At 40.9% G+C, this 18,667-nt stretch overlaps 1 protein-coding gene across 4 annotated transcripts in view; it reads right to left on the bottom strand.

The window, feature by feature from the left end:
* TMEM94 (transmembrane protein 94) overlaps positions 1 to 18,667 on the bottom strand; it is an 82,462-nt gene that overhangs the window by 40,993 nt on the left and 22,802 nt on the right. For all 4 annotated transcript variants that reach the window (XM_081937843.1, XM_081937844.1, XM_081937845.1 and 1 more), the window contains 5 exons: positions 7,950 to 8,069; positions 6,097 to 6,224; positions 4,201 to 4,337; positions 1,135 to 1,337; positions 118 to 269 (listed from right to left, as the gene is read on the bottom strand). In XM_081937843.1, coding sequence (XP_081793969.1) covers positions 118 to 269; positions 1,135 to 1,337; positions 4,201 to 4,337; positions 6,097 to 6,224; positions 7,950 to 8,069 — 740 coding nt within the window. The remainder of the gene's footprint in view (positions 1 to 117; positions 270 to 1,134; positions 1,338 to 4,200; positions 4,338 to 6,096; positions 6,225 to 7,949; positions 8,070 to 18,667) is intronic.

The raw sequence follows: 18,667 nt of genomic DNA, 5'->3' as shown, positions 1-18,667 counted from the left end.
AGTTATAATGTACAGTTTGGGTTGCTTTATTTACCATCCCTTCCTCCTACTGTAACACCACCCAGCAAATCTCTGTTATGCTTTGAGAAGAGCTCTCTCCAAGAATTAAGAACTTACCGAACATTGTCAATCACTGGGGTTTTTGTGACCCGAAAGAGTCGAAACATCTGGGGATTCTGGGGTCCTTTCTTTACTTCCCCATTGGGGGAGGGTGGGGGAGAAAAAGGAGGAAACAGATCCCCTGGTTCTAAGACAATGTGTTCATCATCCTGTTAGAAAAAGATGAGACAGAGATAGAAGCTGTCTAACAAACAGGCAACTCAAGGATCTTACGGAAAGTTCAAACTTTTTTAAGCAACCAATAAACAATACGCCTCACTTTACTAAAACATATTATTTACTGTTGCTTAGCTGACACAATAGTCTTTTATATATAGTTATATAGCATTATTATACGAACCCTGGTTTTTTTTTGCTCACAGAACCTTCAAGGTATCTAACAACAACAAATTAAGCATTCTTCTTAAAAAATGAAAACAGACAACTGCACAACTAAGTTAAAATGAAAAGGTCCACTAAGCTGAAGAAGCAATGACATGCAATGCACAGTAGTTGTGGTAGCACAGTGGTTAGAATGCAGTATTGCAGTCTAACTCTGCCGACTGCCAGCAGTTTGATCCTGACCAGCCAGGGTTGACTCAGTCTTCCATCCTTCAGAGGTCGGCAAAATGAAGATCCAGATTGTTGGGGGCAATAGGCTGACTCTGTAAGCCGCTTAGAGAGGGCTGTAAAGCACTACGAAGTGGTAGAAACATCTAAGTGCTATTGCTGTTGCTGTTTGTTATTGCTTTAAATATGTTCTTCTCATTACAGAAAGAAGTCACTTGGTCACAAGCTATATATGCTGATGTTGTCTGAACTATTTGGTTTCTATTTTTAAAAGAAATGTTTAATTAGGGCCCTTTTTAGGAAGAAAATTTATGGATGTTTCTAATACTCGCATTTATGTAGAAAAATATGAAATACTTTGAATCCCAAAAAACCCAGAATCAAACTTTGGGAATGCCAAATTCTTCTGCTTTTATTAGTTCATCAGGATCATCATTAGTATCAAGAAGAAAAAATCTGAGTTACCTTAATCCCTCTAAGAGAGGTGAAGGATTCCTGGCCCGGCCTCAGAGCAACAATATCACCTTCTACCAACAGGCTTACTGGGAGGTTGACAAGGTGACCGTCCCTATAGACCCAATGGAGCGACCAGGATGGCGCAAAGGGCATGTGAAGGTCAGGGTACATAGTTTTTGTCCAGATGAGTTCTCTGCTATCTTTTAAAGCATCTGAAATATCAGATTAACAGGAAATGGTTATTAAACAAGCAGTAATGGTAGAAAAATAAAGATATCAAACAGATATAGAATTCTTTATTGGCCAAGTGTGATTGGACACACAAGGAATTTGTCTCTGGTGCATATGCTCTCAGTGTACATAAAAAGGCAAGATACATTTGTCAAGAATCATAAGGTACAACACTTAATGATAGTCATAGGGTACAAATAAGCAATCAGGAAACAATCACCATCAATATATCATTGTTATATAGATACTGACTAAAATACTAATAGGAAATATACTCCAGGAGGGAGGGAGGAAACAGGCAACACCAGAACAGTACGAGAAAATTAGAATAAATAGTTTGTTAGCTTCCTTCCTTTCCTCTCTCTTGAAAAAATGTCATTCAAGGTTAACAAACAACACGTACTGGCAATCCACCACTGCAAATCATGTGCAGACTTCTCTTTCCAATGTTGTATAAATAATTCTTTTTGGCCACCCTCCATGCATGAAGGGATTATTTGATGAGGTCCCATCCACTAAGGTCATACTGCTAAACATTGATCCAGATTTCAGCTGCAGCAAGAATTTATTCTGAATTCATTTTAAGGTCAAATTAAAAGCCTAACCTTATCCTTCCAGCCCCGGTATTAATTAACACAATCCTCCCGGATCTGTTGGCATCTATGCCATTTTAGAGAAACTACATTCATTTCAACCATGGCAAAAGGGAGTTATATTCTCCCCATTTTCTGTGTTCCAATCATTCCTTCTTCAACAACTCCTACACACACCACCAAAAACATGCATTTTAATGGACATCAGTGCCATTCATTAGTTTAATACATGCTACAAATAATCTGCTCAGTCTTCCTATAGAGTTTGTAAACTGCAGCAGTGGTTCTTGCAGCTTTCCCTGTAGTGCATCCGAAATCTCAACATCTGGGTAACTTTGGCAAGTAATATGTTTGTTCACAGAAGACAGAACAGGATGGAGATCCAGATGGAGGGAAATAAGGGAACAAAAACAGCAGCAGTGATTTGGCCAGGGGTCCTTATCAAGTTTCATGTGCTCTAAGATTATCCTCTGTCCATAGATATGAGACATTCTTCTCTATAATGACAACCTGGTTTCAGAATATCCAGCCACAGAAAGTATGCTTGCTGCATTATTTCTGGTGCTGGGTTAAAATGAATTTATTTGCCAACGAATTTTTAAATTTCAAGCTTATGTTTTATTTAGTTTAAATAATTATGTTTCTCAGAGTTACTGTCATAGATAGCTACTGATGCTTAGCTTTTATTTCCTTTTGTGTAGCACTTAATATAGCTAGTCCACAACTTACGATCACAACTGAGCCCAAAATTTCTGTTGTTAAGTGAAATATTTAAGTGAGTTTTGTCCCATTTTACGACCTTTCTTGCCACATTTGTTAAAGTGAATCGTCGTTGTGGTTTAGTGACAAGGTTGCTAAGTGAAACCGGGTTCCCCCTTGACTTTGCTTGAATTTGCTTGTCAGGAGGTTGCAAAAGGGGATCGCACGACTCCAGAACACGTCAACTGTTATAAATATGAGTCAGGCCAAGCGTCTGAATTTTGATCACATGGCCACGGGGAAGCTGCAATGGTTGTAATTGGGAAAACAGTCATAAGTCACTCTTTTCAGTGCCATTGTAACTTTGAATGGTCACTAAACAAATGGTTGTAAGTTGAGGACTACCTGTATCTGATATTGGGGCATATGACTCTAAACTGCTTTTTTGAATGAAGACATGGTTTACAAATATAAAAAATTTAAAAAAGGAATAAAGGATTTCTATTACTGTCCTAAAATATAAGTTACAGAATGCTGCGGCAACACTGCAGTAACTGGAATAAGGAAAAACTGAGGATACTTCTACATATATTTGTGTATGTATAATTTATTCGACTGCCTATTTTACAACAGGCCCTGATGAGATACCATCAGATGAAGGAAAACAAAATCTAACCAAATGCCTGGTTCAAATCTGTCATGAAAACATCAGATAGATGGAAGGGGATGCAGGGAAGAACGATGGAAGTAAAAGGTAATGTTTTTTTCTTTTCGTTTTGGCAAATTCGATCAGGAGAGAAAGAATAACACGTCCAGTCCTAAGGAAGACTGAGTCTAAAAGCTGGGAGGAGCTACCAGAGGAGGCGGGACATTGAAGTTAGCGGACCTGGTCCGATTGGATAACAGACAGAGTTAACCCATTCCTGGATGTTATCTCCACCAACAATGGAGAAAAATAAAGACAAAGGAAGAAAGCAGAAGAATATTTCTTTTGGACACAATTTCTATATGGACCTTCTGGGGAATTATCAGCCATTAATTAAGAATAGATTATTTCTTGAGACAAAAAAAAAGTAGAGTGTCTTCATGGTGCAGTGGTTAAGGTGTTGGACTATGAGTAAGGAGATCCAGGTACTATTTTCTACTCACAATATCTCTCTAGGGATCAGTGGACCAGTAACTCCCTCTGTGCCTAAACAATCTAACTCACAGGTTATTCTTGTGGAGAAAAAATGGGTGGGAGGGGTATTTATGTACCGTCTTGAGCTCTTGAATGAAAAGTAGGATATAAATCTATGAAAAGTCAACAACAAAGGTTCTAAGATCTGATGTTAAAAAGGATGCAGCCACATCTACATAGGGCAGGCATGTCAAATTCACGGCGTCACGTTGTCATCACGTGACATATCATGACTTTTTTCCCCTTTGCTAAACTGGGGGTGGGCACGGCCAGCGTGTGATGCATCCGCACCGCGGGCCACGAGATTGACACCCCTGACATAGGGTAACAAAAATAATAAAGGAGGAGGAAGAATAAGGGAGGGGATCTTACCATTTATTCTGCTGATCATTTTCCGGAGTCTCCTCTCAATTTCTCGGCGTTTCATCCTCTCTTGCCGTCCAATCACAAAGAGGTCAAGTAGCACCAGGAAGAACAGTGCCAAGGCATTTACAATTTCTGAACCTTCACTGTTTAAAGCAAAACATGAGGCGTTTTAAGTAGCTGAAAGAATTAGGACCAGATCCAGAGCAGGTTTGACTCTACCTATAAATGCCAACAGGAGTTAGTAAGGAAACCTCCACTTTAACCCAAAAAGGATTTACAACTCCCATTTATTTATTATTTATTTATTTATTTATTTATTTATTTATTTATTTATTTATTTATTTATTATTTATTTGTTTATTTATTTATTTATTTATTTATTATTTATTTTCAAGATTTATAGACCGCCCCCTCTCCCCGAAGGGACTCGGGGCGGTGTACAGGCATCACATTAAAAACCAGATACAAAAAATAAATACCCTTAAATACCCTTAAAATCGAATTAAACCTAACAGCTGTACAGGATAATAAAAGTTAAAAATCAACCTAAAACTAACCCCTAAACATTTAAAAATGCAGACTTGAGGGACTAAACTGGGATTAGGCCAGGCCGGCTAAATTGAACAGGTGGGTTTTAAGCTTCTTACGGAAGGAGCGGAGGTCGGTGGTAGTTCTGATATTAGGGGGGAGGACATTCCAGAGGGTCGGGCCCATCACAGAGAAGGCCCTACTCCTGGGCGTCGCCCGCTGGCACTGCCTAGTGGACGGCACCCGGAGGAGTCCCTCTCTGTGGGAGCAGATCGGCCGAAGGATTCATTCAAATCATGCAACCATAGCAGGAAAGTAAGTGAGATTATAGCACATAAAATATTTCTCTTCAGTTCTCTCAAGGCAGCCAACCATTAGAGAGAGCCCTATGTCTCAGTCGACTGTTCATAAAAGAACGTGAGGCAACAGAGTTATATGTGCACCTCTTGCTAACTGCAATAGAATAAAATTAAGCTGCCAGTCTGACCAACTTCTGAATACTTTATTTGCTTGCTTATTTACTTATTTATTTATTTCCCATAAATAACTCAAGGCAGCAAAATACCTTAACATTTTATTCATTTAACATTTTTAAACATAACATTTTATCCTTCACTTGAGGCCAAAAGGCATGTTGGGCTGAAACTGTTCCGGTTCCTGAAAATAAACAGCTTGAATCCTTTGGTTGGAAATAACTGACCAGGAAATCACACCTGTCAAAATTTCTTTGAATAAACTTCCTTTTAAAAAAAGCATAAGATCCTTTCAAGCCAGGCATTGGTAGCCGCAGGACTCTCCACCAAACTGAATGCCCAGTTTTGAAGCAAGGTGGGGAAAAAAATCTTTGTAGCAGTCTTTCAAAAATACTTGGGTCACTTTCATAAACGTGAAGGCAGCCAACAAAGGGAAATAAAAGTGTGAAATCTGAAGAACGATTAGGCAGTTGCATAGCCTAATCAACAATCCTACTAGTTTTCAGCCACTAATCACATGGTCACTTATGAGCCTATCCACATACTTAAGTCTTAACACAGTTTTTATTCCATATCCATGTTGGTCAAGGAGAAAAGCAGGAGGTTTTGGGTGGATCTTGGACTCATACTGTGGAAACCATAAATAAATATATATGATCATATAAATTATTGCCTTTGAAGAATCCATTATAATCTACACAAGATACTATTATTGTAATGTGCTTTCAACCTGAGTGGAAACCGTTCATGAGTTTGATAAATCCTACACAATCCAGGTTGAATTTGTGCGAAATCATTGAAGTATGATTATCCAAAAAAGCAAACATGCTTCTGGTTTTCCATAGAATAACAACAGTTTTCTATATGAATTGAAGGGTAAGGAAATGTATACATTATTTACCTTCCTTGGGGTTGGCTCCCATAGCAGCAGAATAGTAGCAGCATAGTTAGAAGCATCAGAGATGCCCCTGGCCAGTGAAAACAGGAACAACGGTTGCCATGATATAGAAAACTGGCCTTCCATACTTCCTACAATAGGAAAAGTATAAAGAATGGGAAACTAGATGGAAACACAAATGGAAACTAGACTTTATTATCCCTGCAAAGATAAACAGAAACAACCGTGGAACTAGGTTGCATTGGACTGCAAGGACAGTAGGTGCAATATTCTTGTTATCCATATTCCATGCATAATAGATAGACTGATACACAGATATAGACAGATAAGACAGCCAAAGAAACAGACAGATGGACAAATGTTCAGAAGCCCTGTCTACAAAGAATGCTAGTTCTTTATTCTGACCTCTGAACAGCAGGAAATACCATAGAAATTTGACACCCTGGGATTATCACTTCTCCTTCCCTCAATGGTAAAGGTTACTAGCTATCTCTACAACAATAAATCTGGCGTTTTTTATTATTTTTCCCAATCCTTATACAGTGGTACTTTGGTACTCGCCGATAATTTGTTTCTGGGAGATGTGACGAGTCTAAAAAGGACGAGTACCAAACAAACCACATGACCTACCACATGATCCTTTGTTTTGGCTGGCGGGAACTTCCTATCTGTCCTTTTTCCTATGTCAGCAACCTTCCCAGCATGGCTGACTTTCTGTCCATTCTCTGCAGCCATCCCCATCTTCCTATCGCAATGCATCAAATACCAAATTTGATTAGTTTTGAAGCAGTCAAGTACAGAAGTACCACTGTATAGGTATGTTTCTGTGTTATGCTTGCTACCATGTCTTATTTTCTTTTGACCCCCCAAATGTTGCTTGAGCCTTATTATCGGGGGGGGGGGGGGTATTGGTTTGGGGTTGCCAGGTGGCTCCCTGCAAGGCCAGGCCAGACTCTCTGTCCCACCAGAGTCTTCCAACAGCCAGCCCACAACCATAGAGCGTAGTCCCAGAATGGCCGCTGCTGGAAGACTCGGCAGCGGATCTCCGGAGTTTGAAAGCCGGTTATGCTCGGAGCATGGCGGCAGCAGGGCTGTGGTGGTGGCAGTAGCGGGGCCATGGCGGCGGCAGGGCCATGGCAACGGCAGGGCCATGGCCCGGCCTTGCAGGGAGAGTTGGGCCAGGGCATGGTGGGGCTGGGAGGCACGCGAGCTGGAGGCAGAACAAATGCTTGTGCAACCTCTCTTTCCAGCAGGGCAGAGCGCCACGCGGCTTAGCGCCTTTGGGATATTACTGGGTTGGTGAGTGGCGCTCTGTCCGGCTGAAAGGGGCATTGCCGGGCGGTTGCTCGTGAGAGCAGCCGTCCAGCAACCCCCCCGCTCCAGCTGGGCACAGTGCCACCCACCAACCTAGCGGTATACCAAAGGCATCAAGCAATGTGAGCATCTTTGCCCCCCCTCACCCCCGGCTCCTGCGGCTTTGCGCCTTCGGGATATCGCTAGGTTGGTGAGTGATGCTCTGCCTGACTGGAGGGGGGGGTTGTCCAGGGGGCTTATTATTGGGGGAGGGCATATATTTTTGCCCACAGGAAAAATATGGCATGGCCTTATTATCAGGACATGTCATAATTTCGGGGAAACACGGTAGCTGTCCAAAGGTATCTGAATAAGATATATGGCCATATGCATTTCTGTAGTAAATAAATAAATAAACAACAATCTTGCTTTCTTATTTATTCTACAATAAGTACCCTTGTTTATTGTTTAACTTTTACCTAAAATGCACATGATGCTCTTAAAAAACATGAAAACACGTAAAACTGAAAGGGATACCTACTTCACAAAGTTGCAAAGCTTACCTTCCATGAAATCACCTTCTTCCTTTCCTTCTGATGTCCCTCCAGCAGTGTTGATAGTTGGTCTCTCAGAATAGTTAGGGCTTTTGTTGTGGTCAGACCCAAATTTGTAGTCATTTCATCCTGAACAGCAAAAGGTAAATCTAGTATTTCTTCACAATTTTTCCTACCAACGTTTCTGTGTCATCTTCTCAAACAGGTTATACTTAGCAGTGACCTATCTCCTGAAAAAACTGGCATATCTTTGTCCATAATAATAATATTTTAAACACAAGAGTACTGCAGCTTAAACCTTCACTTCTTTTTTTTTCTTATGGGATGACGTTATTCACTTTTCTAAGTATTGAAGGTGGGGGGTCCTACTTTTCTTCCTATTTTTTTCCCAATACTATAGTTTCAAACTTTGGTTGGTATCTGATTATCCACCCTGATTGGAGATCCCTGAACTTGATCCTTTATCGGGGATCACTTAATCCCTGATCATATCTAAACAGAAATGCCACCCTAACCATATTAATCTCCAAAAGACTTTGTTCCCAAGTTGCTCCTGTATGCGATTGCATCTTTCAGAGTCTTAAAGTGCTTTCGTAGGGCTCAGTGGCTAGGACACTGAGCTACTTGTCCCAGCTTCTGTCCCTGCCCAAAAGACCAATGTTTGAGCTGACCTAGAGAAGCCAAAGTTGCCAAGACAGACCCAGGGCAACTGCCAAAGAACGAGTGTCTCAAACAATCAACCTTCTTGTAGAACTTCTGGCTTTGAACAGCAAGCCAAACGATTTGCTGCTGTTCTCTCCCCTGGCTCTTCCTTGTTCTTTTTTTAGGAATATGAAAATGGAAATCCCTCAGCTACAAAAGCGAACATGTAAAAAAAAAGGAATTGTCATAGCACACAGGCAAATAGGATATTTCATATTTGGCACAACTAAGAATAAAGCCTGATACAATGTTCCTATTTGGCTAGCTCTAGGACTTAAATAATTGCTCCTTTTTGTTTTGTTTTTTTTAGAAGACAACCAGACCGCATCAACATTATGGCAAATAATTTCCCTATATTAAGCATAAAGAAAAAAAAATCACATCCCATTTTGGGTCCACTTAACAAAGATTGTTTTGCATGGACTTTCAATAAGTACAAACATAGCTACCAAGTAGCTATGAAATAGGATCTATAAGCAGAAGCTACCAAGCCTGGTGACTGATATCCAGACATAATGAATGACTATAGAACAATTAAGTTTTTGATACCTTCTCCCAATTCTCAATACAACTCAATTCCATAAGAAGATTCTCCATCTCCATGAAATGCTTATTCAACATCTCCAGGGGTAATTTCTTCTTGAATATTTTTAAGTTAAATCTTTTACAACTACGCTACAAGAATTCTGACCACTAAAAGTATGAGCACCAGGACAAACTGTGCTTCTTCAGCCATTAGACCAATGTTCCCAAACTTTTTCCTTCATTATCCAAAACTGTTTTCCAGAACATCTTTTCTACCCAACATAGGTAAAACATTTAAAGACAATTTTGATGTCCCTGTTGTGATTGGGTAATGGGTTCATGTGTTAAAAGAAAAAAAAAACCTCTAACTAATTTGGGGGGTTTATCCAGGTTTGGGAAGCGCTGCATCAACACTAATCACCTCCTCTATATATTGTATAACTCCACTATTTCTCTGTACTACTCTGAACATGTAAAACATTGTAAAACTCTCTGCCAAATATGGACTTGGTTTCTGGATGCAACATGGGATCTGGTTAATGCCAGAATATAAGTATAGTCCAAGTTTCCCAAACATGGCAATTTATGGCAAATGGATGTGAGAAACAAGAGCTGCCACAAATCTCTCAGATTTTGAGTCTAGAAAGTGCAGAAGTGATACTCATCTGGCAGCAAAAAGGCAACATTAGGATACTTCAATAGGTCCCCCCCCCCCCCGTTATTAGGATCAAATACTGTAGACATTAGCAAAACTCAGCTTCTTTAACCTGGTTAACGTATACAAATTATGGTTTCTTAACTAGAAAAGTCATACTTGGCCGGATTTATTTTAATTCATCATGGCATTTACATGATAAGCCATGGTTTAGAAACCCCAGTGTCTGAGTTCATACAAGACATTAGCCATTGTGGAGCCATAGCATTTGTGGTCTTCTACCTGAGAGATCAGGATCACCTACACAGCCATCAGTTCCATATCTCCAGAGCATTCCCTACCTCTATACCGGTGGTTCCCAATGTGGGCCCCACGCCCCCCAGGGGGGTAATTTGATTTTTAATGGGGGCAATTTAAACCTTGTTTAAACCAAGTGAATAGCCTTTTAGGCTTCCTCTGCGTGAGTAGAGTTCACTTTTTGAGTAAAGTAAGAATTATATGTCACAGGGGGGGGGGGTCATCAGGATTTTAGAGATGCTTAGGTAGGGCATGGCCAAAAAAAGGTTGGGAACCACTGCTCTATATAGTACTGTGAACTACTTGAACCAGAAACTGAGGGAGCCCAAAGTGCAGACATGAACAACGACACTGAAGTTGTTTCCTTCCCCCCCCCCCCCCACATTTCTCCCTTGATTTGAGTTTCCCCTTCAGACCTTGAAATCATGTTCTCTGGCCTCCCATGATTACTTTCACTTTCTCACATGGTGCAGGCATAGCAAATTAATTATGTCAGCAGGTCTAACGCCTATAGACCTCACAGAGATTGTTGTTAGCTAACTTCATACTACACAATTTATATAATTAACCCATTTTCTGGGGTCACATAAGATATCAAATCATTAACTATCCAACAAACTATTTACCCATTAAGCACAGGAAGACCTAACTAGGAAAAGCTAACTTATAGGCTGGGCACACATATTTACTAGGCCTTTCACTGACCTAATTTAGTGGTTATACAACTCTAGCTGTACGGTACCTGCTGAAATAAACTAATTAGTCCATAATTTGTCACAGCAGTCTATGAAAAAACAGTATTGTAGCCCTAATGTATTACCCTTTAGCGCTTTGGCTTAGAAATAATTCCCCAGAGTCTGGCTAAAACAGCAGCTCTCTGTTGAAGAAAAATGGAAAACAGCGGGAATTATAATAGAAAAGCAAAGTGGCAAAACCGTTCAAGATTGGTTCCAATATAAATGCAGCAAGTTAGAAAGAGAATGCTGAGTACGACAATGCAATTGTGTTCCCAGTACTGGTGCCTACTGTCTAGTCTGTGTTTGTTCTCCAACATGGGAAGCAATCAATCATAACTCAGCATCTGCCTTCTTTGCTCAATTGACGGGCCAAAATTAAATTGTTAGATTTAGATTACAACCCTGCTCCCAAATGTAAAGGAAGATGTGGATGGTGGCACCTGCAGACTGCATCCCAAAATGAAGCAATTACAGCCCACAATACTGCAGGTGAAAATGACATCTTATTCTATTCAAAACACTATTGAAGAACACTCATCCATACAATGACAGTGACACAGGCTAATCAAGGAACTAGCAGCAAGAAATATCACTCACATCCTGTGGTCTGATTCTCTATCCCACATAGCAGTTCTGAAAATTTTCACTGCCCTAAATCAGAGAGTGATGGCAGCAGCTACCCAAGAGGTCATTCAGGATAGTTCACAACTTCAGTGTAACATGATAAAATAAAGTTTTACTGGCAAAGTATAGTTAAGAAAGGAAGTAGGAGAAAATGATAAACAAGACAATGCAAGGACAATTGAAGAATTCCTATCTCCTTCCGCCCTCCCTCCTTCCCTCCCCGTTTTTGATTGCTGGCAACTGCCTGAACTACTCTCTGCAACTTTCACAGCAACATTTTTCAGAAGTGAATTAACATTGTCTTCTTCCTATGGCTCAAAGATAGTGAATCAGTGGTGGGTTGCCAATTTTTTTAACTACCCGTTTGGGCGCACGCATGGCACTTCTGCGCATGTGCAGAAGCATCCGGGCGAGTGGGCAGAGCCTCCCACCGCTGCTACTACCAGTTCGCCCAATCCGGGCCAAACCAGGAGCAACCTACCTCTGTAGCGAATGGCCCAAGTTCACTCAGCTGGTTTTGTACCTAAGGTGGGACTAGAATTCAGTATCTCCCATTTTCTAGCCTCATGCCTTAACCATGACACAAACTGGCTCTGGTGCAGATATTTACATCCTAAGGGTGGGGAAAATAAAAAAAAGAACTTAACCTTAGTAATGAAAGGAAAATAAAAAAGGGTAACAAGCAAACCTAGTTGGCATTAACCGTTTTTAAAAGAATGCCAACCCTGAGCTTCACTATTGTTAGTACAGCATGCAATCCTATGGCCAATTGTGCTTATAAACCAATGTCAGGGTGTGAGTATTATGTAATAAGTAAAATTACTATTTGCTTTAGTCACCTTTGAAAATTTCAAGGAAGCCATCGCTCCATAGCTATCAGAGCAGGATCCAAACACAATCTGAGATTGTACTGTTTGTCTCAAGTTTATAATTTTTTAAGAAGCTGATGTTCCTCTACATTTGTCCAATCAATTTGGCAACATAAAGAATGCCATTGGCTATTTCTGATTATTTGCATCCCTCCAACAAAGAGTGTCACTTAACACTGCTTTATGGTCTATAAATCCAAGACATAGATTTAGACCCCCTCTGAGGCAAGATGCAGAACATTTCAACGGAAACCACACATGCATATACACACAAACACACTGATGGCAATTATATAATTATTGTGAGACACACAGACTAGTCAGATTGTTCTTCATTAAAGAAGCAAATAGGTGTAATATTCCCCCTCAACTTCAGGTATTCAGGGAAATCTTTTAGTAATTAATTAAGTCTGAAGACAATGTATTAGCTTGATGAGCATTGGGAAAAGTATTATTTTGTTTAAAACCACTAGTATTAATGTTTTAGATCAGTGTTCTCAGTGTAGGCCATTTGGGGTATAGTAAGTTTTCGAGGGAGCCACCTAAACCTAACTCCCAGGTGTATGATCCATTTGTCATAAACCTCACATCTCATCTTGTCTGCTCATCTCAGCCGTAGAAATACTGAAAATTATTATACTTTACAATACATATGTACCGGGTATCAGTCAGCATATTGGGGTCATCAGAGGTAAATGAGGCTCAGAAGAGAACCTTGAGCAAAATAAGGTTGAGAACCCCTTGTTTAGACAAGAACTATATATATATTGTGTGGCACATGGATTAAAAGGTTGATCTGGGTCTCCCCAAGTCAATGCAGATGATTTGGAGATCAACGGGTGAGTCTGGCCGGTTACTCAATCTCAACCAAATCAAATTCACAACTCAGACAAATCCACAGCAGGACCCAAATTAATTCTGTCCTTAAAAGAGAGTGTACTCTATGCCCTGCTCAAGCAACCAAGTTTCAAGAACAAGCTGCAAAGGCAAAATGAGATGACATGCTTGTTTCTGGTAAAGAGGATCTTCTGGCTTCCAGGTCACTGCATCAATTCTCTTTTACATTAAGAGACATGTCATTGGAATGACAGTCCCATTAAAAATTTGGCCATTCTAACTTAGCAACACAGTAGAAAGCAGACCTACAATTACTTACAGAGGGCTGGTTTAAATTGTCTCCATTGGCCACGGATACAAATAGAGATGCTTTTTTTTTTCTGGATAACCACATTTTCAAGATTGTACAAAACTATTGGCTGGATGCCAATAGCCAAGATAAACTCACCTAAGTCTTTTTCTGTTTGGCAATTTCCCCTTCGTTTAAGACTACTGAGAGAAGAAACCTTCCTTTAGGCAACCATGTGCTATGCAGCCTCTCTGCTCCATCCCTCTGGTCCTCTTTCCCCTGATGTATCACCCTAGGGCCAGATAACAATCTAGCTAACACATGCCATGGGGATAGGTGTTTATGTTTTGTTTTTAAGACGTATTGCATAATCTAACATGAAAGCCGAAATATTCTTCTCCGCAGCTCCCTAACTCTGAAGCATGGGAAGAGTGCTGTTGAGAATTACATACCCTTCTACCACTGCCGAATGTAATCCTAGATTTATTAATCTGCAAGGATGGATCCTTGCCATATTTGCTTCCCCTGAATAGAGCTGGCAGACCTCCCAATTCAAGAAATTTAGTACAAACCATGCTTGCTACTTTAAAATACAGCCTTAACCCAAATCCATGCATTCCAGCGCAAAATAATATCCAGCTGCAGTGCACAGCCATCAGAAGAAGCAGGCACATCATAGTCGCGGAATAGGAAGAGGGTTTCCTTTCAACACAAAACGTGACAGGTTTTATCTACTGTATTTAATGCCGATGTCGTTCACCTAACAAAATGCCATCCACAAGAAAGCAATCCTATCCCTAATCGGATGACAGTTACAGTTCACCAAGGCTAAGGGCTGTTTCACACGTTCTCTCCCCCCTCCCTCTTTATCTCCCTCACACACATAGACAATCCCTGCAAACGTATTAGTAACTCAGGAAGCGATCCAGGAATTTTTGGGGTGGGGGAGGGAGCCATCTTGAATAAAAATGTTAGATGCGGGGGGGGGGGGGGAACCAAAAAAAAAGGTAAACTTACTTTGCCACTTTTGGCTTGCTGAGACATCCATAGATCTGGCTGTTTGAAAAGCATCTGGGCTAAGACTGCTGCACACCACTGGAAACCTTGAACAGCAACTTCCAATGCTGCTACCCACAGAGAAGCAGAGAGCAAGAGGGAGGGAGAGAGAGAGAGAGAGAGTGCGCAGAGCACAGCGCTGCAGAGAAAGAGAGAGAGGAACAGCAGAGTGAAGCACCAAGCCACTGATTAATTCAGCCTGTTGCCAGTCACGCTGCTGAATGCTGGAGACAGAAGAAGAAAGGGAGGAATGAGAAGAGAAAGACGGAGAAGTTCTTTTCCCTTAGCGAGGGGTGGGTGGGCAGGAGGATGCACATCAAACCAAATAATCCCCATGAACTGTCTATGTAGAGATGGTGTTAGGCTGAGAACCAGGTCATACACATGTCGAGCTGAAGGCTCAGTAGAGATAGGAGAGCTAGTCTCAAAAGGGAGAAATCAACTGTGGGAGCGGAGAAGGATTGGGAATGTTCGCACAAATTGAAAACATACTTTCATAAAGAAGGGGGCAATCAAATGGCAGATTCTGTATTTCTCATGCCAATTATTTCAAGGCAATAGGAAAAGTCTGGAGAGGATCCTCAATTTGCCGAGCTCTGTGGGTATTTAGTGCTGTCTACTGAGCATCCTTTTGCTCTCGGCAGGACTTCCCAGCAGTCATCCGGATGCGGAACAGCTCTTCTCCACCACCAAGCATCAAATATTCATATCATCTCAAGACGAGACACCAGAAGAAAACGCAATATAGCGTTATTAATAACAACCCAACAGTTCTGTGGCTTCCCACTCACCAAGACAACAATGCAGGGGACAAGAGAAGGACACAGAGCTAACAAATAGAACTGTCATAATATTATACTCAAGTAGCAAAAAAGAAGAATTATATAATTGACAAGAGTCAGGCCAACTTAAGCTACATCCTATTCAAGAGACTGTGCCGCACAACTCCTCTTAGGGGGCTGAGGATGTTAAAAGTTAACATTTTAGCCCTACGCAAAAATTGTGTGAATGACCAATCGACATCAGCAACTTGAGTATAGAGTTGGTTATGCTTAACGAAGATCACTTGCTTTTTCAGCAATCTCTGGATGACTTTTCCTTATCCAACTATAAGGATCTCTCTAGCATGCATACTTTAGCATCCTAACCATCTCCAACTTTCTTGCCCAATTGAAAAAAGCAGCAGGTGATGTTTGCAGTGGTTTTGGATAGAAAATTCTTGCTGGGTGAAATTAACAATGCTTTTGAATATTGAATGCCAAGGATTGTTTTTTGGTTTTTTTTAATATCCCCAGGGTCTTTCTGGTAGCCTTTCCACCAGTCTGATGAATTCAGGACCAGAAAGCTCTTTCAATCAACTCCTCTTCCTTCTTCTCCCAAAGCTTCTCTTTTAGTGCTAGATAGATAATTGTCTTGCCCCAAAGTTTCACACAATGTGCTGTCAAGAGTCACAATAATCAAAGCTGACTCAATATTGAGGAAAAAATAATACCTGTGGGGTCCTTGATGCTCTCTGAGCATGGAGGTTTCCTTGCCACATTTCATTGCCAAACTAGGTAACACTATCAGTGCTAAAAGGGAGTGAGGTTTGCTCAAATGTTACCTTGCAATGAAAGAAAACAACCAAGCTCGGAGAGTACCAAGGACCTCACAGTTTAACCCACAAATATTCTCTTCTATTGGAATCATGGCTGTTACAGAATACAACATGAACAGTCGTCTTCCCTGACCAGATAGCATCTAGAATCAGTGAATTGAAACTTCCAGAATCATCCTATGATCTTGTCAAGGCTGAAAGGTGGCAATAAAGGGGACCAATCTTTTCAATTCAACATGTCAATGCACATGCTACTCATCATGGTATAAAAGAGAGAAAGAAAGAAGAAAGAAATCAGCCACGGTGCTGCAGTGGTTAGAGTGCAGTACTGCAGACTACTTCTGCTGACTGCCAGCTGACTGCAATTTGGCAGTTCAAATCTCACCAGGCTCAAGGTTGACTCATCCTTCCGAGGTGAGTAAAATGTGGACCCAGACTGTTGGGGGGGGGGGGAATATGCCGACTCTGTAAAACCACTCAGAGAGGGCTGTAAAGCACTGTAAAGTGGTATATATGCCTAAGTGCTGTTGCTATTGCTATTCTCCCAAAAGGATAACAAATTTAGGTGCCATAACATGTGAGATAAATCCTGCACAAGCTCACCATCTCAGCATTACAGTCAATCTGCTTCAGGTCAGCTAGAGATACCCTGGGCATGAGCCCAGAATCTCCTGTACATGAAGAGAGACATGCCATGGACCTGCTCTGTACTAAGGAATGACTCCTGACAGGCTCCCTTTGCCTCCTTCCCTCTTCCCTGAAAAATAACCTATTTAATTAATATTTGTGAGCTTTGAGCTGCACAATCGTCATAATCATTGTCAACTTTATTAAATTTACAGCATATCAGAAATCACAAGTAACACTGGCCGTAAGTCAGAAAGAAAAAGAAGAATATGGTGAGCTCAATATTATGACCAAAATAAATATTTATCTCCAAAAAGATATTTAAAAACTACTTTATTTATTTTATGCCACTTTAAATATTTGTATGAATAACTCGATACGATGAACATTTTTCTTGTTTTTGATTATTTATACCCCTTTATTACTTTTACAAATAACGCAAAGTGGTGAACATGTCCAACACACCTTCGTCCTCCTATTTGTGTCACAACAATCCTCTGAGATGAGTAAGGCTGAGAGAGAGTGTGATGGGCCCAGAGTCACCCAGCTGGCTTTAGTGCCTAAGGCAGGACAGTCTCTTTGATCCTAGGCCAGCACCTTAACCACTAGACTAGACCAAACTGGCTATTATTAGAAGAGTGGATTTTCCCCTGCTAATGAAAAGGAGAAGCGATGTGAACTTCACCACTAGCAAGTCATGGGACTTTTTACAATCTTCCAACAATGCCTGTGCTAAAATAACAGCAAGGACAGGCTTTTAGCCACTATGATGGTTGGGTAATGCTGCAAAGATTTGTAAATCACTGGTGTGGAAATGGCCTATAGCTGAAGGGCAAGACATACAACTCAAATCCAGAGAACTGATGATTAAAACATACTTTTTTTAACTTTGGGCCTGTAGGAAGTTAGCACCCACCCCTCTCCTAGAAAAATGAAATATTCTAGGGAATATTAAAAAAGGCAGAATATTATATTTCCCTGGATGAGAAACAGAGAAACATGTTTTTAGGCAGGAAACAGACTCACTCTTAATAGCCCCCACCCTCCTCAATAGCCCACATCAGATGTCAGCACTTAAGAGATAAAGAGATAGCTAGGTCTATTCATAAGCAAATATCCTCACCCAAGATCCAACAAAGGTAGGATTAGTCCTAAACCCATCTAGCAATAGAACTCACCACATGGCACCTGGGAAGATTATATCACCCAGCAAAGCTCAACCAAGCCTGGGACTACAGACAACCTACAAAGTTACCCCTGCATGGCCCCATGGGAATCTGAAAACCAATCAGAATACAAGCTCAAATTCAAAAGCCCAGAGAGGTCATAAAACCCAGGCACTCTCAGCATCGCTTCCCTTTTTGCCCAGGACCTCACACCATTAAAAACCATCTATCCAAACAGCCACCATTGTTTCCAGTGTCATTCTCCTCACTTGGAACTGAACCTAGATGGACCTTTCTTCCAACAGGCCCCTAGATGCTACTGGATGTTGCACCTTAAGTAGCCCAAAATCAGAGGAGCATTAAGGTTGGATGAAAACATCCCCAGACTTGAAAAAAAAAAAAAAGCTTTGCTTGAGATGCTGAAGGTGTTGCTGGTTAAAGATAGCAATTGAGAGATTTGGCCATTCTTTGGATAAGGCAAATTGTGGATTGCAAAGAACCTTATAATCTACAGGGTCGGGTAGCCTCCAGGATTTGTATCCAACTTGGAGATTTTACTTATCATCATTTGAAGGATCAAAAGGCCAGAATACATATAATTCTAGGAGTAAAGCTCAAGAAAAGCAAGAGGACATTTGTGGTGCCGATTACAAAAGGAGCCCAGTGGGGAAGAAAGGGGAGGGGAAGGAAAGAGAGGCAGCATCTTTCTCCAGGGCATTGTGTTTCCTAGACGACACACACACACT

This window comes from Natrix helvetica (assembly GCF_964273705.1).
Source record: "Natrix helvetica genome assembly, chromosome: 1".
NCBI lineage: Eukaryota > Metazoa > Chordata > Lepidosauria > Squamata > Natricidae > Natrix > Natrix helvetica.
Note: the sequence above shows the minus strand (reverse complement) of the source record. Positions and strands in the feature narration are given on the sequence as shown.